We start from the raw sequence: 25,782 nt of genomic DNA on the forward strand, positions 1-25,782 counted from the left end.
GATCTCTCAACATAAGATTAAGATCTCTCATATGAACAGTATAACCTTTCTCCAGAAGTTGTCCCAAACTCAAGATATTGCTTGACATTTTTGGAACATAATAAGCATTAGTAATAAACTGACGTGCACCATTCTTTAAGCGAATCAAAATTGTACATTTCCCTTCGACAAGAATTTTAGAGTTATCACCGAATGAGACATTTCCTTTAATTGTCTCATCTAACTCGGCAAACATCTCCTTTCTCCCACACATGTGATTACTTGCGTCGGTATCCAAATACCACGTATCGCTTTGACCTTCTTCATCTTCTTTGAATGCCAATAAGAGAACTTGATCAGCATTATTTACCAAGTTCGCCTTTTCATCCGGTCTGCTACTTTCTTTATTCCAGCAGTTAGAAGCATAATGGCCAAGTTTATTGCAATGATAACATCGGATTTTAGATTTATCATACCATTGGCTTGTCGAGTTCTTTCCTCTTTCACGAACACCTCTTTGGTACTGGTATCCTCCATCACTTCGAGCAGGATCTCCTCTGCTTCGTCCACGACCTCTTCCTCGAAAGTGACCTCGGCCACGATCTCGATCACGATCTTGATTTGTCCCGCGATTTTGTACGGGATCTCTTCTTTGCTCCTTTTCATCTCGAATGGTCAATTGTGTTCGGAGAACTTCCTCCACCTATTCAATCTTTTTCTTTCTAAACCTTTCTTCATGGGCTTGTAATGAACCCATAAGTTCATCGACCGTCATGGCATCCAAGTCTTTGGATTCTTCGATTGCAACCGCAATATAATCATACTTCTTGTCTAAGGACCGAAGTATTTTCTCAACAACACGAACATCGGAAACGTCTTCTCCGTTTCTTTTCATCTGATTAACAATTGTCAAAATTCTCGTGAAATAATCAGCAATCGATTCAGATTCTTTCATACGAATTACCTCGAATTCGCCTCTCAAGGTTTGAAGGCGAATCTTCTGAACTTTCTGAACTCCTTGATGTGTGTTTTGAAGAATCTCCCATGCCTCTTTAGCGGTAGTGGCGTTCGAAACTTTTTCGAACATGGAATCATCTAACACTTGATAGATGATCGACAGGGCGTATTGATCTTTCGTTCGAGCCTTCTCCAAGGCATTCCTCTGATTCTGGTTCAACGTGGCTTCATCCTCTGGCTCATCATAGCCAGTGTTAACAAATTTCCACACATCGTAGGTGCCGAGTAGAGCTTTCATTCTAACAGCTTAGTTACCATAATTTTCTTTGGTAAGACGAGGGTATTGAAGAGGAAGCTGATTGTTCGTTGACGCCATGATCACGAACCGTAAGCTCTGATACCAATTTATTGAGCGTCAGAGGCGCGGCAACAATATTGATTTGATGAAAGAAATTTTTGAAGGTGAAACAATCGCAATTCGCGTCTTTCTATTGCATGTCTCAATTACAAGAGAAATAGACTATATATAGACCATAGTTTGATTCGAAATAGGAAACCTCTTTCTAGGAAACCTATTCTAATTAGGAAATCTAATTGACTTAGGAAACTTTCCTAAAATATAACTAGAAACAATATCTCACAATATCTATCAAAATATGGAAATACGAACAGACTCAAAAAGAAAACAAGTACTAACAAATTTGGTTTAATTTCTAACAATAATTGCCAAAACTGGACTTCCAGTCGAGGAGGGCTTGTGCTTCCGCAGGGGAAGCATGAACAGGAAGTGGAATGACAAAGGTAGCAAAAAGGGCAAGGGCAGTCACAAGGCTCATGACCCTCTTGAATTCTGGCGAAGTATCCATGGGTTCTTATTCTTCTGTTCTTTTTGGTTATGGTAAGTTGGTTTTCTTTGTTCCCGAGGCACTGAGTGATGCTTAAGATGCTTGTGAATACTCCCCTTCCTATCGTCTTCGATTACAATGGGCTTGCAATAACCATCATTATTTTAAGAAAGACTAAGAAAAGTTAGTGGATATAGCTTCGCAGTCAGCATCGGAAAGCCGCCTAAGACGAATTTTTGGTTCCTTCCAAGACTTTGGAGCTTTCTTCCATTCAGTCTTCCTCGGCGACTTTCTGACTCGGATCCATCGCTGTTTCGACCCCACCATAGTTAGAAATCTAGAGAATTTGACAGAGAAGTCGTTGTGGAGAGTGATCAAATCCTAAATTCGTTTCACACATTATGCAGTTCTGAATGCGCCGAAGGGGAGTCCTCTAATGAAGTCAAATCTTGCGCCGGTTGACTTCATTCTGCAGAAATTACAGCTGATAATCGAGCTAATGCGTCTGGACCATACCCACATGCAAACTCATATTAATCGAAAGGAAAATTGAAGAAGAAAAAAATCAAGATCGTCTTTGGCCTGCTTGTTGGAGCCCTTTTTGACAAACGATAACGTGGTTGTGGAGGTCCGCTCTTTTGTTTTGTTGTACTTACAAGTAGAAGAATATTCACGATCGCGATTTAGGGTCCGCTTGTTTGAAGGAATAATGTAACGGAAAATTATTTTCCGACTGTCCGGTGTTTGGACAATGGAAAACATTTTCCCATAAAGTGAAAACAAGAAGTTTTTTCAATGGGGGGAAAACAACTTTCTCTTCTACCAAAGAGGAGATCACTTTCCGTAAATCACTAAACAAAAGAAAATTAATTATTTTACTTGAAAATGGTTTTGATGAGAAATATTTTTCTTTATCGTAAAATTTTCAGTGAAATAAATGCATAATTATTTCAAATTATTTATATTTTTTGAGCTCATGCGCTGTGATTATTTTGTAATTTTTGAAGTGCTTGATGGGCCCAAGACAAATATTCCAGCATGTTACACGGGGTAACGATTTCGTTGTTGGATTATGAATGTGTGTACACTTTGATTATGTCGAAGTTTAATGACCATCACTGGAATCGAAACATTATAAGAACTTATCTTCCTTTTATTTATAAGCTTTGGGATTCATTTTTACTTTAGTTTATTGCATTTATTATTTTTGTAATAAATTAAATTAGTGAGGACCATTGCCTTGCTTTGGTTAAATAATCTCGCGGCCGCAAGAAAATGATGGGCATTGTTTTTAGTTGGTTATTTCTTTCAGTATGCTATTTTTATAATCAAGTGAAAAAATTACTGGGAACCAAAACTTAGTTGGATTGACTATGAGTTGGGTCCAGGTGGAGTCGGATTTGAGTCGCTAAAATTGTATCACATAAATATGAGATTGTATGAGTTAAATGGGTTAATTTGAGTCGGATCCATTTTCGACTGGACTCAACCTGACTTACCAGTTTGACAATTCTATATAAAAGTTGTACGATCATCTTTTTTTCTGGAATAACATTAGATAAGCCTAAGAGACAAGGTCTAATAAATACCCATGCTATAACAACTTGCACATTGCACTCGGAATAGGAACTAATTGAATGCACTCTCTCTCAACAGTGAGTTACCAAACACCATGTTGGAATATTAGCCCATATCGCTCGACAACGCGTTCCAAATGCTCTTTATATTCTTGTGCTATTCCTACACCTATTAACTTGGGCTTTTGGATTGGATTTTCTAACATGGTATTAGGGCTGTAACAGTCTGAATTTTCCATCTTTTTCCCGGGATTTAAGAAATGAATATTTTGGCCAATGCACTTATAGTGAGATCTCACCCGGAAATGCGCATTCACGGGATGCTAACCTTATGAGTAAGGCCATTACGGGACTGAGTTCGCACGATCAAAGAACTCGACCTTGATTCAACCTTCGACCATAAGGATTGACGACGGAATGTTTTGAGCCAATCGAGACCGATCTAATTGATTGATCGTGTCCAAAGGGAACTAGCGACAGACCCTCGCAATTATATGATAATCGAGGTCGCCTCAGTTCGGGCAAACTTAAACGTGATTTGACTTAATGTCGGTCACGGGTCGAGAGCGCGTAATCCCAATGAGCCACCTGTTAGTCAGAGATAAGTTAAAGTCGCGATTCGATTTTAGTCATTTCTTGAAATTCGAGCCCGGGAATCGAGAATTTTGAAAGTGACAATTTTGAGCGGCCGATGACGTTTTTGGCTTGGTCAACCTTGGGGCCATCCATTTCTGCAAAAAAATGGATTTCGGTTCAGGACCGGAAAAAATTACGATTTTGCGCCTCTGGACTCCGACATCGATTTTCGAGACTATATGAGATTATTTTTCGATGCCGATGCCATTTTAGGGTGGCCACGCATAATTGGAGTGTGTACGGTCGAAAAATGAAATTTCAACCTGGGACCGGAAAATTACGGAAATGCCCCTGTGCCCAATTTTCACTATTCCGAATTTTAAGGACTGGATTAAGTCGGGGGACTGAGAAATACCCAGAGTGGCCGAAAATTGAAGGACAAGAATGCCCATCTCCCTTTTTGAGTAATTACATTTTTGCCCTTTTGCTTGTTGGACAAGATTAATCGTGGGCCGTCGGATGTGGATGAGATTGAATCGTGGCCGTTAGATTGGAGGGTAGTGAGAAGGGTATTTTGGTAATTTCCGGGGTGCAATTATTGAGTTAGAATATTTAAATCTTTTCTTTCTCTCTCTCTCTCCCCTCTCCCCCGTGCGTGAGCCCAGCAAGGCTGGCCACTAGCTCGCCGCCGCCGATCGCCGCCCAGCCCAGCCGTCCGCCGCCGCCGCTTCTTCCCTTTCCCAGCCAAGCATCATCACCGTCCGCCTCTCCCCTCTCTCTCCGTCTTTCCCTGTTCCGATCGGCTAAGCTGCCGCCGAGCCATCCAAGGCCGTCCTCCCCTACCCTGTACGTCACCATCGCCGCCCCCAGCCGGCCGTGAACCGCCCTCCAGCCACCCACCCAAGGTAGCTCAGCCGCTCGCCTACTTGGTCGCCGGCGCCGCCGTTGCTGCTGTTGCTCGGCTGCTGCTCCTATTCCGGCCACCACCCATCCCTGTTTGTCTCGCCTTTTTGTGTAAGTGTCTATCCCAAATGTTACCTAGGACCTCGGGTATCGTAGGACTTGGGTAGTACTTGGTTCGAGTAGATTAAGTGGCTGTTTGGGACTGAATTGAAGGCTGGATGTTTGGGTCGTTATGGACTGATTTGACAATTAAATTTCGAGGTTCGGGAGGCTTGATTAGGGCTGTGATGTTGTGGAACGATCGGGGTTAATTGGTGTGATGGATTGGGATTGTTATGGCTTGATTGGGCTTATTGGGGTATTTGTATTGTTTGTTGGTATTGGCTAGTTTTGGTTTGTGTATTGGGCTGAATGTGATGTGGTGGTGTGCCGCGTGTGTTTGGCCGTGAGGTGTGGTGGCGTGGAAATGTAAATGTGCATTGAATTCGCGTGCTAAGTGTGTGTGGGTCGTGGGGTGTGTTCGTGTGACGAGAATGTGTAATGGTGAAATGTGTGTGAGGTGTGTGTGTTTGGCCGTGTGTAGGGGTGGCCGTGTGACAGATGTGGTATGAGTGGAACGAAGGTACGGGAATGTAGGATTGGTTTGAAAAGTGAGACCCTGAGGCGTGTTCGTTTACGCGGGGTAAGGTCCGTCCGAGGTGTGTTCGTTTACGCGGGACGATGTCGTCCCTGACGAGGTGACGATGCCCGGCCCGACGGGGTGATGATGCCTGACGTGGTCAGAAGACCGTTGGCCTGATGCGTTTTACGCGGGCGCGGTAGAAGGAAAGTGTGTGTAGGATTCCGTCCTGAGCCGTGTTCGTTTACGCGGGACGATGCCGTCCCTGACGAGGTGACGATGCCCGGTCCGACGGGGTGTCGATGCCTGACGAGATCAGAAGACCGTTGGCCTGATGCGTTTTACGCGGGCGCGGTAGTGGTGGAAAAGTTGAGAATGAGTGGGAATTGGCTTGAGGTGCGAGGTTTGTGAAAGTGGTGCATGATGTGAGTCAATGTGCGAGTGTGTTTGTATCGAGTGCTGTGGTGCTCGATTATGGGGTAAAATACTACTAGGCACGGTATGGGACGTGTCTAAGTAGGTTTTGCTTTATAATCGAGACACGTGCGCGACTGTGATTTATTGCTGTGGTGTATTGGCTGTGTTATTGGCTAACGTGCAGGGACGTGTATGATAGATTTCAGGTAGAGTCGTGTGTGATTGTTAGTTTGATTGATTGTAGTGTGTTATGCGTGTTTTCGTCTGGCGGTACGTGAGTGCCTACGTGGGGTTTGGGGTTGTACACTTATTGAGATTCGTCTCATAGTTTTATAATCCACAATTTCAGACCCCCAGCCGTAAACCCAGGGAGCCCGCTTCCTCTTTTTGAAGTACGAAGAGCCGCCATGGTGCCCAGTGGAATTGCAGGCGATGCCCAAGAAATTTTCCGGAGGATCAAGCCGGATGAATCAGGAGCTGAATGGAGAAGGGCAACCCTTAGGCTTTCCCTAGGGAATTTTAGAGGTTGCGTAGAATAGGTTGACCGATAGTGAAGTTAAGATAACCTGACCCCTAATCTTTTGTTAAGCCGGTGACTTTGGATGTTTAATTGCATATTACGCTTGTAAAATAATGTTTGTATATTTGGTGCAGTAATATTGTATGGAATGTTGCTGTTGTTGTTTGATCGTTACGGTGTTCTACCCTATTGTCGTCATCTTTTTGTCCGGGGTTTTTAATAGCCGTTTCCGCATGTGACTCTGATGTTTGGGTTGGGTCGGCGACGTTCCTGGGACGTCGCGACTATTCGACCGGAGCAGGGGATGACGCGAGCTTGATGGGGGTTCGGGGCGTGACAAGGGCCATGCTATTTCTTTCGCTTATGTGCGTTCATGTGAGAGGGAGTGTTGAAATATCGTCCCACATCACTTGACAACGCATAACAAACAAAATTATGTTTGATGGCTGCGATTAGAACAATTAGATTCTGATTAAATGCACTGCGAAAAGATGCATGATTGAAACTCTTCTACATGGCAGAGGATTTTGTATCTACACAAATCCAAAAGGATCCTTATGAAAGGACTAACAATGGACAAGATTTAAGAGACTTCATATAAATGTTCCGTTTCGACTTACATCGACCCTTCACCTTCAAGATGACAACGCTAGATAGACAAGCAACTTTATGCTGATACAAAAGTCATATTTGCAAACTCTAACTTGACATGGATACATAGCTTTCACTGCGACGACACAAGTTTGATTAAGACTAGATACAGAAACAGACTGAAATATCTCGAGTTCAGCTGTTCTCTCTAAAAATGAAACTAGATGCTAGTGAGTTCAGGTTTTGCTCCTTCGAAAACAAAAGGCAGTTCTATACTTACTTGGGTATGAACGAAATGTAGTCCTCATCGGGCTAAACACGAAAACTTGTGTCCGGTCAAAATATTTCTCCTAAATGCAAATGAAGTTAGCACTTCAGTGAGCGAAACAATATATTAGAAAAAGTTTGAGACTTAATTTATTAGTTGAAAACGACTGTGTTTTTCATTAAAGATCTAGACCTTCTTGCATGTGGTTGACAGAGCAAAATCGTTTATCAGACAATATCTTCGACAGATTGATCCAGTGAACGGCTTGAACTTGTTGCATCTGTCCCGGGATCTGTGGGTGTCTCTGAATTTTGAACATTATGGAAAATGGTTGAACAAGCTGAAAGCTCATGAGAAATCAGTTCCATCGACGGCCTGAGTTGGGGATTAGCAGATAGGCAAGCGACTGCAAGCTTTAAGATGGTCAGAAGTTCATCCTCGATGCCTGGTGTGGGCATTGGCAGGCGTGAATCCAATATATTCCTCAGAACTGCTGAGATCTCCATGTCGACTGGAGCTAATAGAGTTGAAACGCTGTCACCCGGATGTCTTCCTTTGATCACCTCGATGGCCACTGTTCCAAAGCTATACACATCACATTTCTCCGTCACCTTCATTGTGTAAGCAAGCTCTGCACAAAGAAGGAGATATATGTGTGTTAGCACGAAGACGTTGCTTTAGCTATATGGACGGATCAAGAGTCAATTTTAGATATTAACCTGGAGCTACGTAACCATATGTGCCGACGACTGCACTCCAGTTTGACGTGTCCAGTTTGAGAAGCTTAGCCATGCCGAAGTCAGAAACATGTGCCTCGTACTCCGAATCAAGCAGAATGTTGTTACTCGAAATATCTCGATGAACGATTGGAGGGATACAATCATGGTGCATATAAGATAGAGCATGAGCCACGCCTTTTACTATATTCACCCGCTTGTTCCAGTCCAACTTTTTAGCTTCTTCTTCATTGCTCAAGATTGTAGACAAGCTTCCTCTGTCCAAGTACTCATACACCAAGAATGAGTGTTGTGGATGCGAACAAAAGCCCATAAGTTTCACAATATTGCGGTGTCGAATTTCCGTCAATGCCCTAATCTCATTCAAAAATTCCTTTTGATCTGTTTGCCCGCTATCAGCTGTTTGATGGAGCTTCTTTACAGCTACCATATCTCCTGATCTTAATTTGGCTTTGAAGACACTTCCATAGCCTCCCCTTCCAATACAGTAAATCTCATCAAAAGCGCCGGTGGCTTCTATGATGTCTTCATATAAGATCTTTCCATCGTACTTTGATAGAGAAAAGACTTCAGGTTTCTTGGGTACTAGTTCCGCAGTAGGATGGAGCTTCTTTCTAAAGGAAATGAAGAATATTCCAAAGAAAATATACAGAAGAACTGCTCCTAGCAGAGGAAACACAATAAGAAACACTCTGCGTCCCGCGGTAGAGTTTTCCCTATCCACCACCGCTTGATTACAGGGCTCAAGTCCTTCAACATTTCCACACAATCCACTGTTACCTTCTAACGCTTCTTTTGTTGCATTCTGGAATGCCGTGGTGTTGGGGATTGGACCCTCAAACTTGTTGTAGGAGATGTCAACCTCCGCCAAACCCAGCATACCCTCGAAAGTCTTGTATATAAGGCCAGAAAGATTATTGTTTGAAAGGTCAAGTTTCACTAGGCTTTGCAGGTTGCTGAATTGAGCTGGGATCTCACCGCTTAACAAGTTACAACTCAAGTCTAGCTCGCATAAATGAATTAGCATCCCTAAATCCCCTGGAATATCTTGGCTCAACTGGTTGTTGCTCAGATCCAAGAGGAACAAGTTTGAAGCAAGCCCTATAGTCTGTGGGATAGACATGCTAAATCTATTCCCGGACAAATCCAATTTTTGAAGAGCTGGTAGCGATACAATCTCGGGACTTATATGGCCAGAAAATCGGTTCCTGCTTAGATTCAAATTTACCAAAGAGGTCAATTTTCCAAATTCTTTCGGAACCTCGCCAACTAAATCATTGAAAGAAAGATCAATTGCACCCAGTTGAGTCGCGTTTCCAATCTCAGGGGGCAAGCTACCGGTGATGTTATTTCCAGCAATTCTTAGATCACTTAAACGCATGCAACTTCCCCAGTTTGTTGAGATTTCTCCATAGAACTTGTTAAAACTCATGTCGATAAATTTCAAGTTAGGGTAGACACCGAAGGACTCGGATATGTTTCCAGTGAGCTGGTTTCCCTCGAGACGTACTCTGACTAAGCTTGTGCAATTTCTCAAGCTTTTAGGGATAGAACCAGTTAAGTTGTTGTCACTCACTGAGAGGGTTTGGAGCAATCCACCTTGGAACAAGTTCTCTGGTAAGAAGCCGGTTAAATGGTTCGCATCCAATTGCAGCTCCGTCAAGTTCATCAGATCCCCTAAGGATCCTGGAATTGAACCTGAAAGCTGATTCTGGCGGAGGAACAAATATACTAGGTTGGTCAACTGACCCAAAGAAGAAGGGATTGGGCCAGTGAGTTGATTTCTACTCAGTTCTAAGTCAAGCATAGCACGGAGATTTCCTATCTCATCAGGAATGTGACCGGTAAGCTGGTTACCATAGAGATAAAGAAGGGTAAGCTCCGTCAAATTGCCTAATATCGGCGGGATTGAACCGGTAAAATTATTATCACAAAGGCTCAAAGAGCTAAGAAGACTCGAATTCCCTAACTCTAGGGGGATGGAACCGGTAAGGTTATTAGCAAATAGGTGCAGCTCTCTCAATTTGGCTAAGTTCCCCAAAGTGGATGGAATTGGTCCTGTGAGGAAGTTGGTGTCCATGTGGAGCACTTCCAAATTTGTCATATTTCCTATTTCAGGAGGAATAGAACCATAAAGGGAGTTGTTGTAGACATACAATGTAGTTAATTTGCCCAAATTACCCAATGAGGAAGGGATGGATCCATCCAACTGATTTGAATACAGTGCGACCTCACTGAGCAAATGCAACTGCCCGATTTCTTGGGGAATGGAGCCATTTAACTCATTGGAAACCAGGTGCAGGACCTCCAGTTTCGTTAGACAGCCAATCTCCGGCGGTATTTTCCCCGAGAACCGATTGATAGAGAGGTCGAGATAGGTGAGATTGGTCAGGAGACCAATTTGAGGTGGAATGTGGCCAGAGAGACTATTTATGCTCAGGTCCATGTACATGAGATGAGACAAAGTTGAGAATGGGAATTTGTCAAGCGTACCTTCGACATAGGTACTGGTGAGATTTATCCCGATCACACTCCCGGCCCTATTGCAGGAGATGCCATACCAAGCACACGGACTCACGGTCGAACTGGAACCGGCAGCATTACGAGGAGAGGGAGTCCAGGAAGAGAGGGAAGAAACCGAATGGTTGCCAAGACTGGACTTCCACTTGAGGAGGGCTTGGGCTTCTACAGGGGAAGCATGAGCAGGAAGCGGAATGACAAAGATAGTGAAAAGGGCAAGGGTAGCCACAAGGCTCATGACCCTCTTGAATTCTGATGAAGAATCCATGTATTCTTCTTCTTCTTCTTCTCTTTTGTTTCAGGTAAGTTGGGTTTTCTTTTCCCAAGGCAACGAGCGATGCTTAAAAAGGTTGTGAAAACTCTCACCTTCCTATCATTTTCCATGATAATGGGAAAGCAACAACGACAACTAACTAGTGAAGACTACGAAAAGGTTCGTTCTGACTCGGTCAGTCCCTCTTTCGTAATTGAGTCCCACCCCCCAAATGAAATCCAGAGACTTCGACAGGGAAGTCTTGGAGCAAAGTGATGCAAGGTCTTTCTTGTTGTGTGTGAACACGCTTAACTTTCCACACGATCAAATCCTAATCCGTGCCACACATTTTGCAATTCAAAGCGCAAAAGGGTAGTCTTCTCACTCGTCATTCACGGAAGCCAAATCTTGACGCGATCGACTCCGTCGTTGCAGAAACAACAGCCGATGATCATGTTCGAGCAAAGGGAGAGGTGTCGAAATGGATTAACAACCTGCACTTTAATTGGCGGAGTTGGGTTAGCTAAAATCTAAATAAATGAGCTGGGCTCGCTTGCTTGAGCCATTTCGACAGGCCATAACGTGATTGTGGAGGTCTGCTCTTTACTTCTGTTCTAACTTACCATTTAAAAATAGTGTGCCGTGATTATATGTGGGAATTTTGAAGTGCTCTCGATGGTTCCAATAGAGATTGTCCCGCACGCTATTCCGGGATAACGATATTGTTGTTGGATTACGAAGTGTAAACTTTTGATTATGTCAAAGTTTAATGACCAGCATTGAAATCTACACGTTAATAAGAACTTATTTTCCTTAAGTCTTAAAACTTGTCACCAAAATATAATTGAGTCCTAAAACTTGCAAAAAGTTCTATCAATTCCTAAAACTTGTCAATTGGATCAATCGAGTCCTAAAGTTTACATCGTCAAACTTATTAATGGAAAATGCTGACGTGGCTTGTTTTAATATTTATTCTCTCCTACGTGGCGATAACGTCCCTAAAGTATGAAACACAAGACTAAAACTACGTCGTTTTGCCCTAAATTTGATTTTTAATACTAATTTTATTTAAATTAAATTATAAAAATAATCTTTAAAAAAAAAAGTAGGAGGATAGGTGAGGAGGCTGCAAGCCCTCGCCGCTGCTGTCGTCACCACCACCGCCTCGCCATTGTCGGGAGGGGCCAGTGACCCTCACCGAGCAAGGGCCTATGGGCCCTCACCTACCGTCAGCGAGGGTCGCCGATCTCGACCGTCCCCTACCCTCGCTGGCCCCTCCCAGCAATGGTGGGGTGGTAGCGGGGAGGGCCTCTCTACCTGTCCTCCTCCTCCTCCACCTCCTTTTTTTTTAATTTTTTTTAATTTTAACTTACTTTTAAAATCTAATTTAAATAAAATTAGTATTGAAATAATTATAAAAAAGCCACGTCATCGCCACATTGGATGTAAAAAATAATAAAAAGGTTACATTAGCATTTTCCGTTAGCCGGATTGAACGGTGTTAACTTTATGACTAGATTTAACCAATTTCACAAGTTTTAGGGTTTGATTGCACTTTTTGCTGGTTTTAGGACTCAATTGCACTTTCAAGATAAGTTTTATGACTTCTAGTAAACATATTCCTTTCCTTTATTTATAAGCTTTGCGTTTGTTTAACTTTAGTTTATTGCATTTATCATTTTTGTTGATAAATTAAATAGTAGGTAGCATTGCATTGCTTTGATTGAAGAATCTAACAACCACAAAAAAGGGCAATCGATGTCAATTTTTTTTTCTTCAGTATGTTATTTTTCATATTTAAAGGGCAAAATTGCTAAGAATGGGAACCTGAATTGAGTTGGGTACGACTTGGGTTCGTGTGAGATTGTGTATCGGTTGCCAAAATTATATTATAAAAATATGGGTTAATTTGACTCGGATCCAATTTCAACCCACCCAAACTTGACCTAACCCTTAAGTGGGAAAATTACCGGATAAATCTAAGAGCTTGTTGATCCTAAATGGATAGAGAGAACCATAATCAATCATTATATTACAAACTTTAGCACAAAAACAATAATTATATTACTTCAATGGAATGAAACTAAGGCTTTACAAGGTATCTCTAACTTGGAAGAAAGATAAGCTTTCAATATGGTCAAATACAACCTATCATTCTGTCGCAACTTAGGCCATTCGAGACGATAGTAAATTGAAATCATATGTTATATTTGGACACTCGCATTTATTGCTCCGAGAGCACAACATATGATGCTAAGGCCCCAACCGACGCCAGGATGCTTTCCTCATCCAATTCCTGCGGTACAACAATTTGGGGCACTAGAACCTCAAGCGGATGCATTCAATCAGGCCTTCATTGGGATCTTTTGGTCCCATCCTTTGACTCCATATCGCCCTGAATCTTCTGAAAACCACCATAATGTCAAGCTACGTACTAGCTATAATATTTCTAGGTTAATCCTTCACTTTTAGATACGAGGAGACCCTCGTAAAGAATCGAGAGAAAGGGAAGTAGCGCACGGTTGCGGAGTCTGAACAATATATAAGACCGTTAGTGCTATATCTTTTTAGAAAATCACTAGTGCCGTGACTTTTCATCACCGTCGCATGTTAGAATCCGGCAACTAAGGCATCAGCTGCATGTAAGGCCAACGGATCGAACCCATTTTCAAGCAGCTTCGTCAAGACCCAAAAAAATAGTGAACGGTCGCATTTTCAAGCAACTTTTCATTACCGTCGCATGTTAGAATCCCACAACTAATGCATCAGCTGAATGTAAGGTCAACGGATCGAACCCATCTTCAAGCAGCATGGTCAAGACCAACAAAAATAGCACACGGTCATGGGTTCATTGTTTTTGTGTTTTATGTTCCAATCCCTGCAAATGATGGTTACTGGTGAGAGCTTCGCTGGAGTTGATGTCACACTTACCCATCGTTCGTAAAACATTCCAGTTTATCTTCACATGGTGGTCTTACTTCATATCCTCAGTTTCTGTCCGCTTCGGTAAGTCGTAGTAAAGGGGGTAACATCTGACGAATGGCAATGGTCGAAGGTAATAGCCGATGGCATGGGTCTTGCGGTGAATATAGGAGATTGATTGTTAAGTATATACGTTCAATATTTTGGTCTTCTGGTGTGATAAGCTCTGGATGTTGATGTGCTTGTATCGCTAATAAATCGTTGTCAACAATGGAAATATTTTCTATTAACTAATAATTCCAAGTGATTATTTTTTAAGAAAATATTTTCTAAATTATTTATTTTTCGCGAAACAAACGAATCATCAATGAACATTGAGTTTAATTAATTAATGGATTTGTGCTTAGCCTGGTTTGACGAATATGAGTCTAGTCTTCTGGTTCTAGACTTAGCTCCGCTCGGTTGTCATTCGGCTTGCTCATAATTAAGCCCTAAATGTGTCCATGGTTTCCAATCACTTTTAGCATGTTTAGGTTTCGTTTCTATAATTAAATTGTGGACTGTGTTCGATGAATACTTGCTGGTCATTCATCATGGAATGTGATTTGAATTAATCTCAAGGTCATTTGATGATCATTCTGATTGCTATTGATGGCATGTTACTATGTGGTTAGTTTTCTGTTTTTCTTTTCCCGAGGCAACGAGCGATGTTTAAAAAGGTTGTGAAAACTCTCGCCTTCCCATCATTTTCCATGATAATGGGAATGCAACAACGACAACTAACAAGCGAAGACTATGAAAAGGTACGTTCTGACTCGGTCAGTCCTCTTTTCGGAATTGAGGCCCACCCCCCAAATGAAATCCAGTCTTTGACAGGGAAGTCCTTGAGGAAAGTGAAGTAAAGTCAAGGTCTTTCTTGTTGTGTGCGAACACTCTTAACTTTCCACACGATCAAATCCTAATCCGTGCCACACATTTTGCAACTCAAAGCGCAAAAGGGCAGTCGTCTCACTCGGCATTCAGGAAAGCCAAATCTTGACGTGGTTGACCCGTTCTTGCAGAAACGACAGCTGATGATCACGTTCGAGCAAAGGGAGAGGTGTCGAAATGGATTAACGATCTACTCTTTAATTGGCCGAGTTGGGTTAGCTAAACTCTAAAAAAATGAGCTGGGCCCGCTTGTTTTAGCCGTTTTGACAAACCATAACGTGATTGTGGAGGTCTGCTCTTTAATTCCGTTCTAACTTACAATTTAAAAAGAGTGCGCAGTGATTATTTGTGGGAATTTTGAAGTGCTCTCGGTGGTTCCAATAGAGATTATCCCGCACGTTATTCCGGGATAATGATATTGTTGTTGGATTACGAAGTGTAAACTTTTGATTATGTCAAAGTTTAATGACCACCATTGAAATCTACACATAATAAGAACTCATTTTCCTTTTTTTGCTAGAAAGAACTTATTTTCCTTAAGTCTTAAAACTTATCACCAAAGTACAATTGAGTCATAAAACTTGTAAAAAGTGCAATGAAGTTTCAAAACTTGTTAAATTGATTCGATCGAATCCTAAAGTTAACACTGTCAAACTTATTAACGAAAAATGCTGACGTGGCGTTGATGTGGCTTAGTTTAATATTTTCTCTCTTCTACATGGCGATGACGTCGCCAAAGTATGAAACATAAGACTAAAACAATATTGTTTTGGTCCAAATTTGATTTTCAATACTAATTTTATTTAAATAAAATTATAAAAATAAGCTTTAAAAAAAGGGAGGACGATAGGCTAGAAGGGCTGCAAGTCCTCAACGCCGCTGCCGCCACCGCAATTTTAACTTTTTTTTAAAATTTAATTTAAATAAAATTAGTATTAAACTAATTATAAAAAAAGTCCTGTCATTGCTACGTAGGATAGAAAAAATAATAAAAAAGTCATGTCAGCATTTTTCGTTAGTCCAATTAGATGGTATTAACTTTAGGACACGATTGAACCAATTTAACAAGTTTTAGAACTTAATTGCACTTTTTGTAAGTTTTATGACTCAATTGCACTTTCGTGATAAATTTTAGGACTTCTAGTAAAGATATACCTTTCCTTTATTTATAAGCTTTGCGTTTGTTTAACTTTAGTTTATTGCATTTATCATTTTTGGTGATAAATTAAATAGTAGGTAGCATTGCATTGCTTTGATTACAGAATCTAACGATTGCAAAAAAGAGCAATCAACGTCAATTTTTTTTTCTTCAGAAAAAGGGCACTAGTTAGAGAATTAGTGCAATTACGTCTGATCTCAAATATGTGGTTGCGTAAAAGTTAAGTGCCTCACATACTTCACTTGGCTCTTAGCCAGCCACAAGGCTAGTGGCTAGCTAGGAGCGACTTTTAGTTAGGTTAGACTTCATAAATAAATCTATTTTAACTTTAATTTTCCAATGTTGACGCGCCAATTGAGGATTGCTAGTTTTCAACTCAACATTACCTCTAAACCCATCTACTCGTCTTCGCTCCGCTGGGAGAGTTGCAACAAGTGCACCAATGTTATATTTACCTTAAACTAATTTTCGTGTTACAAAAAGTTTCAAATTGATATACCCACATTTATCTTAAATTAATTTTGAGATATGTTCACTAGAAGTCATAAAACTTGTCGCGAAAATGCAATTGAGTTCTAAAACTTGTCAAATTGGTTCAATCAAGTCCTAAAGTTAACATCGTCAATTTGTCTAACGGAAAATGCTGACGTAGCATTTTAAAATGAATTTCTCTCTCCTATGTGGCATTTATTATTATTATTTTATTCGAATCTTACATAAATTGAATTAAAAAACTAAAAATTACTTAAAAAAACAAAACTGAAAAAAAAAACTAGGGCTAAGTTGGGAGTTGTAGCCGCCGCCCACCGCTGGAGGGGGGCCGGCTAAGGTCGTTGGCCCCCGGCGAGGGTGGCCGACCCTCACCCGGGGCTAGCAAGGGTCGCCTGTCCTCGCCCGAGGCTGGCAAGGCTCGCCGGCCTCAAGCAAAGGCCAGGTGTTGCCTAGATCTAGGCAGGCGATGGTCGTCGGCCCCAGGCGAGGGCTGGCGTCGCCCAGATCTAAGCGCCCTCACTCGGGCCTAGTGAGGGTGGTTGGCTGTTGCCCCGGGCTAGTAGGGCCAAATGAGGGCCGGCCACCCTCGATCGGGGCCGGTGACCTCCGCCGTCCGGTCCGGCGAAGCTGCTTCTCTCTTCTTCTTTTTTCTAGTTTTGTTTTGTTTTGTTTTTTAAATTTTTAGTTTTTTAATTTAATTTAAATAAGATTTGAATAAAAAATATATATATGCCATGTAGGAGAGAGAAATTTATTTTAAAATGCCACGTCAGCATTTTTCATTAGACAAATTGACGGTGTTAACTTTAGGACTTGATTGAACCAATTTGACAAGTTTTAGGACTCGATTGCACTTTTTGTAAGTTTTAGGACTCAATTGCACTTTCGCGATAAATTTTAGAACTTCTAGTGAACATATCCCATTAATTTTTGTGTTACCAAAAATGCTAAACTGGTATACTAGTAACACAAAACTAATTTGTATCACAAAAAAAATCCCAAATCAATAAAAAAAATTTATTGGGAAATTTGCTAAAATCTACTAATTTTGCCTCGAGAGCTCCCTCAAGTTTCGAAAATTTGCTGAAAGTCATATTTTTTTATGACTCAAAAATTAGTTTCTAGTAAATGTGACATGAGCATACTAGTTTGACATTTTTTTTATGATATGAAAATTAATTTGAGATAAATGTGGCAAGAGCGTAACAATTTGGTATTTTTTGTGCCACAAAAATTAGTTTAGTTAAATGTGGCATGGGCATACCAATTTTGATATTTTTTGTGATAGTAACCGTAAAATTTAGACAATGTTACTTACTAATTATCTATGAAACTTGATAAATTCATTATCATGTTGGTAACTTTTTGATAAGTTAACTTATAAGCAAGTTACCGGTTATATTTTTTGCAAAAAGTATTTAAAAATTACCAGCAACTTCAAAAAACCCGCGAACATGAAAAAATTTCAGTTTTTAAGGCCTAGGGGATCCTAGAATTTTGCAACAAGATTACTTTGAATCTAAACTTCGAAGATGCTTTGAGGTTTGAACCTTAAGTACCCCTGTTTACTATTGCAGACAAGTATGATAGGTGCAAGATTGCAAATCAACGATCTAATACCGAGCTGCAACTTCAACAGAAATGTGAAGTGGGACAATGACAAATTTAGAAATCATTAAAGACATATTTCAATGACACATTCAATCATGTAATCACGGGCAAAATGGGCTTCGACAGCTCTTCATCTTTTTTTCTTTCCCATGAAGAAATAAGAATGGCGTACACTAAAGAAGAAAAGGAGACATAGGGTGTTAATGATGCAAAGCGAGTTTTTTGGAAGATCTCTTTCATGTTCATCTATTCATTCGACTCAATTTAGCAATCGCACTTAAAGAAGAAAATGACAGCATGATAAAAAAGAGCATCCATATGCGAAATTGCAATGCAATCTAACAAAAATTGTATTCCTTGATCTACATTGCACATAGTTCGAAGGGACCACTTCCCAACAATTTCATTGGCCTCCATGAAATTTGATGGCCTTCTGCTTTGGCTTCTTCATCAATTTGGCTCTTCTCTCCATGCTTCTCACTTTTCCCACAAGCCATTTGGGTCTTCCAGTTTCACATGAAATGTACGCTATGGAGATTTCAATCACGATTCCAGATGCATAGCCTATCCCGATTGCTTTCCTATCAAACCTGCTACCATGCTCTCTTGTAGTATCCTCTTGGAAGAATGAAGGTGGTGGCGATGGAGGCTGAGCATCACCAGGGCATGTATTTCGTAATGGAGTTCCACATAAGCCTAGGTTTCCATGAAATGAGTCGCTTGTGAATGTGCTCAGTTGCTTGTCTTGAGGTATGGGGCCCATGAGTTGGTTATCTGAGAGGTTCAAATACTCAAGGAATGACAAATCTACCAATTCTCTAGGAACACTCCCACTAAGCTTGTTTGAAGATAAATCAAGCCATTCAAGATTAGTCAAATTTCCAAGGGTTGAAGGAATGGAACCCGTGAGGTGATTGTGGGAAAGGTTGAGCCCTATGAGAGAATGAAGATTTCCAATAACACTCGGGATGTTCCCTTGAAAAGAGTTGAGCGATAAGTCGATGGTTGTGAAAATGGTCAAGATCCTCTCCAGCCGAATCTCCTTTCCTTTCATGATCACATTCACAGAAGCTTCATAGAATTCCTTTCCAGCTTGCTGCCTCATGTACAATGATTTGTCTTGTGGCTTTTGCCCATTTTGTCCATTCATCATCCCTTGAAGTTTCGCTATCAGATTGGCTGGTAAAGGACCAGCGAAGTCGTTGTTTGAGAGATCCAAAATGTGCAACTTCAAAAAGAGATGAGCTACCCTTGGAAAATCTAAAAGACCCTTAAAATTGTTGGACCTCATATTAAGAACCTTTAACTCTGGCAGGCTTCCCAGCCATTCTGGAAACTTATCCTCTATCTTATTATTGCTCAAATCTAGGACTTCCAGGTTTTTACAAGTGACCAGGGAATGTGGCAATGTGCCTTCGAATTGATTTTGACTCAAGTCAAGATTTCTCAAGCTACTCCGTGGTGAAAATGTTGGAGGGATTGTACCCGAAAGACTATTCATTCGCAAGTTCAAAACTGATAGACAAATGCTCAAGTATAATAAGCACTGGGGTAGGCTACCAGTTAAGCTATTATTATACAAGATGAGGAGTGAAAGGCTGGTGGCATTGCAAATCGATACAGAGATCTTCCCCGAAAGTTGATTCTCATTGAGGCGTAAATAGACTAGGTTTGTCAAATTATCGAAAGAAAAAGGAATTGGACCGGTGAACTGATTTGCACTAAGATGTAATAGGACCATAGCCTAAATATTTCCTAACTCATTAGGAATGCTACCAGAAAGCTAGTTGTAACTCAATAGCAGCACCTCCAAGTTCATTAGATCCCCTAAGGATCCAGGAATCAAACCAGAAAGGTGATTGAGATGGAGGTGCAAAAGAACTAGGTCAGTCAAATTACCCAAAGAAGAAGGAATTGGGCCAGCGAGCTGATTTCCACTCAGCTTTAAGTCCTGCATAGCGCGGAGATTTCCCATCTCATCAGGAATGTGACCCGAAAGCTGGTTATCATGGAGTAAAAGATGGGTAAGCTCCGTCAAATTGCCTAATGTCGGTGGGATTGAACCGGTAAGATTATTATTGTAAAGGATTAATGAGCTAAGAAGCTTCAAATTCCCTAGCTCTAGGGGGATGGAACCGTTAAGCTTATTAGCAAATAGGTGCAACTCTCGCAATTTGGTCAAGTTCCCTAGAGTGGAAGGAATTGGTCCTGTCAAGAAGTTAGCGTCCATGTGGAGCACTTCCAAATTTATCATATTTCCCATCTCAGGAGGTATAGGACCAGAAAGAGAGTTGTTGTAGACATACAATCTAGCTAACTTGATCAAATTACCCAATGAGGAAGGGATAGATCCATGCAACTGATTCAAATACAGCGTGACCTCATCGAGCAAATGCAGTTGCCCAATTTCTAGGGGAATGGAGCCATTTAACTCATTGAAATGCAGATGTAGGACCTCCAGTTTCGTTAGATGGCCGATCTCTGGTGGTATTATCCCCGAGAACCGATTGATAGAGAGGTCGAGATAGGTGAGATTGCTCAGAAAACCGATTTGAGGTGGAATGTGGCCGGAGAGACTGTTTACACTCAGGTCCATGTAAATGAGATGAGACTAAGATGAGAATGGAAATTCGTCAAGCGTACCTTCCACATCGGCACTGGTAAGATTTATCCAAATCACACTCCCGGCCTGATTGCAGGAGATGCCATACCAAGCACATGAACTCACAGTCAAATTGGAACTGGTGGCCTTACAAGGAGAGGGAGTCCACGAAGAGAGGGAAGAAACCGAACGGTTCCCAAGACTGGATTTCCACTTGAGGAGGGCTTGAGCTTCGGCAGGGGAAGCAGGAGCCGGCAGTGGAGCGACAGAGATAGTGAAAAGGGCAAGGGCAGCCACAAGGGTCATGACCCTCTTGAATCCTGATGAAGAATCCATGGATTCTTCTTCTTCTTCTCTTTTGGTTCTGGTAAGTTGGTTTTTCTTTTTCCAAGGCAGTGAGCGATGCTTAAAAGGGTTGTGAAAACTCACCTTCCTAAAAGCTGACTGGACGAATTGTTGGTTCCTTGAAGACTTAGGAAATTTTTTCCTTTTATAGTCTTCCTTGGTGACTTGCCTGACTCGGTCAGTCCCTATTTCGGAATTGAGTCCCGCTTATTATTTGAAATCCAGGGTGTTCGACAGAGAAGTCTTTGAGGAGAGTGATGTAAAGTCCCTTTTTCCACAGGATTGAATCCTAATTCGTGCCGCACATTGTGCAATTCTAAGCGCGCAAAAGGAAAGCCTTCTCACTTGGCATTCATGAAGCCAATTCGGTTAACCCCATTCTACGTTGGAAAAATATTAGATAATGTAAAATAAGGATTGTTGGAAATCTGTTGAAAAAGATGAGAAAATAAAATCAATTGTTTGAGGCATGCAAGCACTTGACTTAAGAATAATTTCGCTTCTCGGAGTACGAAACTCGGTGTGATAGGCTTTAGTGGCTATCCTCCCAAAATACATCAGACCTTATTCTTTATTTTGCATAAAATAATAGAAGGCCTAGCAACGATAGGAAAGATATGAGAAGAAAAAGAAATTCTCTTTTATTTCATGTCTCTCACTTTTGATTGTGGTTTTAAGTTTTAATTTTATATTCAAATAAAAGAGAGAACAAAACCGTTATAATTAAATTGGTAATTATTGAAGGAGAATATGGCCGTTATATAGCCATTATAATTTAAAAGAATGAAGAGTTTACAAAGAAATATATCAAACGTTAGAAAGCTGTTAGAAAGCTGTCATACACCATTACTAAATCATTATAAAACGTTACAGATTAATGGCGGAAGACAACGGTTACAAATTGATGATGGTGAAAACATGTTACAAAAATAATAGCTGCAATATTTCAAAACTATTAAAATATCCAACATTCTATGCAGAAGCGACAGCGGATGATCTAGCCAAATGGCTCCGGGAGCACGGTTAAAAAAAAAAATCCACGGACCTGATAAAATTGTTGATCGCGTTCAAATAAAGGGGGAGGCGTCAAATTGGATTAAAGACCCGCTCTTTAATAGCCGAGTTGGGTTAGCTAAAATCTAAACAATGGGTCGTCATGTGTCTTAAAATGAGAATGTCTAGTAAGATGATGGTCAATCGAAAAGGAAAACCAGAAATGGAACATAAGATTATTTTGGGCCCGCTTGTTTGAGCCATTAACAGACGATAGCGTAATTGTAGATGTCCGCTCTTTAATCCTGTGATTAATTACACTTGCGATCATGATTTACTTCAGATAATCTAGTCTTTGTTGAGCTCTCTATGTGGGCTCAATTATTGAGAAATAGTGCGCCAGGACTATATGTGGGAATTTTGAAGTGCTCTCCATAATTCCAAGAGACATTCCCGCACGTTACGCGGAATAACGATGTTGTTGGATTACATATTGGAAGTGTAAACTTTTGATTATATCAAAGTTTAATGACCACCATTGAAATCTATATGGTAAGAACTTATTTTCCTTTATTTATAAGCTTTGCGATCTTTTTTTACTTTACTTTATTGCGTTTATCATTTTTGTAATAAAGTAAATAGTAGGTAGCATTGCATTGCTTCAGTTGAAGAATCTTTTTTTTTTGGTCGGATTCAATTGAAGAATCTAAGGACCGCAAAAAGAGCGATCAACGTCAGATATTTTTAGTATGCTATTTTTCAAATTTAAAAGGGTAAATTGCTATAAATTGGTGCGCGGGTTGAATTAGGTATGACTTGGGCTCTGGAGGGGATTTGGTATGGGTTGCCAAAATTGTGTTACAAAAATATGGGCCAATATGAGTTAAATGGATCAATTTGAGTCGGATCCAAATCACTTCTCAAAGGGTAGAGGGAACCATAATCAATTATTATATTACAATAAATAAGGAAGTTATTATAAAAGTTTTAAACCTATTGTAATTATGTTAATTCAATCCTAAACATTTTATTAATATTTTTTTCTTTTCTTCCTTCTTTTCATTTTCATTTTCTTTTTTCCCACAGTGGCTGGCAAGGCTCGTCATGAATCCCTTGCCGGTCGCCTGTGAGGCCCTCTCCCGGCCTCGCCCAGATCCGAGCAAGGCTAGCTACAGGCGAAGGCGGCCTTGCTTATGGCTAGCGAGGCCATGGTTGCCTTCGCCCGCGTCTGATGAGGCCATGGTGAGGTTGGCCTCACCTAGATCTGGGCTACGTCGCCTTGCCCGCAGCCCCTATGCCTCACCCAGATCCGGACGAGGGCCGCAAGCCCTCTCTCGCCATTGTGGGTAAAAAAAAGAAAAGAAAAAGAAAAGAATTCGAAAAAAATAAAATATTATTAAAAATTGTATACGTTAGCGACGGCTGGCGTTAGCTAGATGGACTGAATTGGCACAAATGCAAAAGTTTAAGATTGAATTGGCACAATTGCAATATCTTTAGGACTTTTTTTGGTAATTTTCCCCAATAAATGTCATATGGTGTAGGCCAAATTTTCTCAATATCTACTCTTGATTTAGATAAAGACAAAGGCGCTTCATTTTTTTTAATCGCTTCTCACCTTCCTAAATGACCATAATTTCCTAAGGTACCTCAAATCCAAACAGAACAGAAATGTATATGGGCTCTAGCTGCTAATGAGCTAATCCCGTCTACCTATTCTTAAATGGCTAGTTGGAATAAAACTGAGGCTTCGTAAGGTATCTCTAACTTGGAAGAAATGCAAGCTTTCAGTATGGTCAAAAACAACTATCATTATGTTGCAACTAAGAATATTATAAACGATAGTAAATTGAAATTATATGTTGTATTCGGACAATCGTATTTATTGCTCCGAGATCACGACATATGATGCCAAGGCGGGCCCCAACCAACGCCAGGCTGCTTTCCTCATCCAATTCCTGGCGCAACAATTTGGGGCACCAGAACCTCAAGCAAGAGGCATTCAATCAGGCTTTCACGGGGCTCTTTTGGTTCCATCCTGTACTCCATGTCACCTTGAATCTTCAGAAAACCACCCCAAATGTCATGCTACGCTACTAGCTGTCATATTTCTAGGTAAATCCTTCACTTTCAGATACGAGGGTAAAGAATCGAGAGAAAAGGATGTAGCGCACGGTCGTGGAGTCTGAACAATTCATAATACGAATAGCGCTATATCTTTTTACAACATCACTAATGCCGTGATTTTCATTACCGTCGCAGGTTAGAATCCTGCAACTAATGCATCAGCCAAATGCAAGGTCAACGGATCGAACCCATTTTCAAGCAGCTTCTTCAAGACCAAAAAAATTGCCAAAAGTACAAGGATGCCAAAGTGGAACACCTATCGCTGTGAGAATATAAAAAAACTATATGGCACTCTTAGCATATCAACTTTGGAGGTGGCTTCTGGATTATGACCAAAAAATGGCAAACCAAGAGTGCAGGATCGCACCAGTATAGTTAAACATGTCATTGTTCATATGCAATATGCATATATTAAGAGTCCAGGGTCGCACCAGTACAGTTAAACATGTCATTGTTCATATGCAATATGCATAGATTAAGCTAACACACACCATCTGTGACATCCCTAAATTAATTCACTCAAGATATCGTCCGCTTTGGCCTGTTCCATACCGAGTCTCACGGTTTTGTCCTTTGGCGTATAGGCAGGCACTTCCCAAGATGTCACTCATCCTGGTAGTGCTCTAGTAAGGGCTCACTTAACTTTGGAGTTTCAAAACTTGCCTTTATGTCAAAGGTGCCTCCGTAAGTTAATTTCAGTTTTTCACTTATAAATCTCAGAATCGCTCTCCCCATGTTCGGTACACAGTTCAGTTCATTCTTGCCCCCTTAACCATCCTAGAAGCCTGCCATGGGCCGCTCCATGTCGAGGCTCTCTAGCCCAGCAACCACTCATCACCCTCGTCAGACCGGGTCGTTATAGGCCCACCAACTTTCTCCTGGTTCGTTCCCAAACTGCACACCTACTAGAGGGGGTTTCACTCTGATACCATACAGTGACATCTCTAGATTAAGGTATCTCTAGCTTGGAAGAACGATAAGCTTTAAATATGGTCAAATATAATCTATGATTCTATCGCAACTTAGAATATTCGAGATGATAGTGAATTAAAATTACGTGTTATATATGGACACTCGAATTTATTATTCCTAAATCACAAGATTTGACACTAAGACCACAACCAACTATATTTGACATTTCCTAATGATTCATGGAATTAACCATCACAGAACTTTGTTCTTTTTTTTGTGCACAGTAAAATAGAATCTCGCATTTAACGTGTCCTTAGTTAATTGACTTTTTTATGTCAGGATGTACCCTCACAATTGTTGTTAAATCAAGACACATATAGGGGATCGATATCTTGAAATTTCTCGGGATCGAATCGAATCATAAGATTTGGTCAAGTATCTGAAATTGGTATTTCAAGACAATTATGAGTTTTGTCAATAATACAATGAAATAAGAACGTTAAGTGAGATTTATTATAAAATATGAACTTAAAGAAAAGAGAATTTTCCTTACCAAAAAAAAAAGAGAATTTTAAATAAATAAGAGAGGCCCAGCCCAGTATACTTCCGCAGCCCAAATAAGCTCCAAGAGTCTTGTTGTTCCTCTTACCTTTGCATTCCTGACACAGAAAGCAGAGCCTTGACGAACCTTGAGAAAGAAGAGAGGGAAATCGAAAAACATTGATTAATGTCGGAATACGACTTTTGCATGTGATTGGTAAGTGTTTCCCTGTTGTTTTTCCCTCTTGCAAATTAGTTTTTGTTTGTGGAGTTAAAATCGTAGTCCTAGCTATGTTGGCTTCGCCGGTGATGACGTAGGGATCCATCCAACTGGTTTGAGTACAAGGCGAGCTCGTTCAGTAAATTCAACTGACCTATTTCATCAGG

General features: G+C 40.8%; 3 protein-coding genes across 3 annotated transcripts; all 3 read right to left on the minus strand.

The window, feature by feature from the left end:
* Positions 1–6,957: 6,957 nt before the first annotated feature.
* On the minus strand, positions 6,958–10,811 carry LOC115674958 (MDIS1-interacting receptor like kinase 2-like). The gene is made up of 3 exons (XM_030597490.2): positions 7,972–10,811; positions 7,445–7,883; positions 6,958–7,334 (listed from the first exon to the last, which is right to left on the minus strand). The coding sequence occupies exons 1-2, from the start codon at positions 10,775–10,777 to the stop codon at positions 7,480–7,482; spliced, it is 3,210 nt and encodes a 1,069-aa protein (XP_030453350.1). The 5' UTR covers positions 10,778–10,811; the 3' UTR covers positions 6,958–7,334; positions 7,445–7,479.
* Positions 10,812–18,237: 7,426 nt separating this feature from the next.
* On the minus strand, positions 18,238–19,147 carry LOC130139587 (putative receptor like protein 25). The gene has a single exon (XM_056316838.1). The coding sequence runs from the start codon at positions 19,027–19,029 to the stop codon at positions 18,280–18,282; it is 750 nt and encodes a 249-aa protein (XP_056172813.1). The 5' UTR covers positions 19,030–19,147; the 3' UTR covers positions 18,238–18,279.
* A 512-nt stretch (positions 19,148–19,659) lies between these two features.
* Positions 19,660–20,814, minus strand: LOC115674961 (probable leucine-rich repeat receptor-like protein kinase At1g35710). The gene is made up of 2 exons (XM_056317479.1): positions 20,605–20,814; positions 19,660–20,487 (listed from the first exon to the last, which is right to left on the minus strand). Exons 1-2 carry the CDS (start codon positions 20,812–20,814, stop codon positions 19,660–19,662), a joined length of 1,038 nt encoding a protein of 345 aa, XP_056173454.1.
* Between the last annotated feature and the right edge of the window lie 4,968 nt (positions 20,815–25,782).

Source organism: Syzygium oleosum, unplaced genomic scaffold, assembly GCF_021117445.2.
Source record: "Syzygium oleosum isolate NSW1041296 unplaced genomic scaffold, Sole_v2.1 Sole_v2.13, whole genome shotgun sequence".
In the NCBI taxonomy this organism is placed as follows: Eukaryota; Viridiplantae; Streptophyta; class Magnoliopsida; order Myrtales; family Myrtaceae; genus Syzygium; species Syzygium oleosum.

Bases quoted from the DNA above. Each gene is read 5' to 3' on its own strand.
- LOC115674958 (XM_030597490.2), bottom strand. From the start codon at position 10,777: ATGGATTCTTCATCAGAATTCAAGAGGGTCATGAGCCTTGTGGCTACC. The intron at 7,884-7,971 runs GTTAATATCTAA...TTCTTTGTGCAG, and splicing joins ATATGGTTACGTAGCTCCAG to AGCTTGCTTACACAATGAAG.
- LOC130139587 (XM_056316838.1), bottom strand. From the start codon at position 19,029: ATGATGAATGGACAAAATGGGCAAAAGCCACAAGACAAATCATTGTAC.
- LOC115674961 (XM_056317479.1), bottom strand. From the start codon at position 20,814: ATGGATTCTTCATCAGGATTCAAGAGGGTCATGACCCTTGTGGCTGCC. The intron at 20,488-20,604 runs GTGAGTTCATGT...TTCTCATCTTAG, and splicing joins CCACCAGTTCCAATTTGACT to TCTCATCTCATTTACATGGA.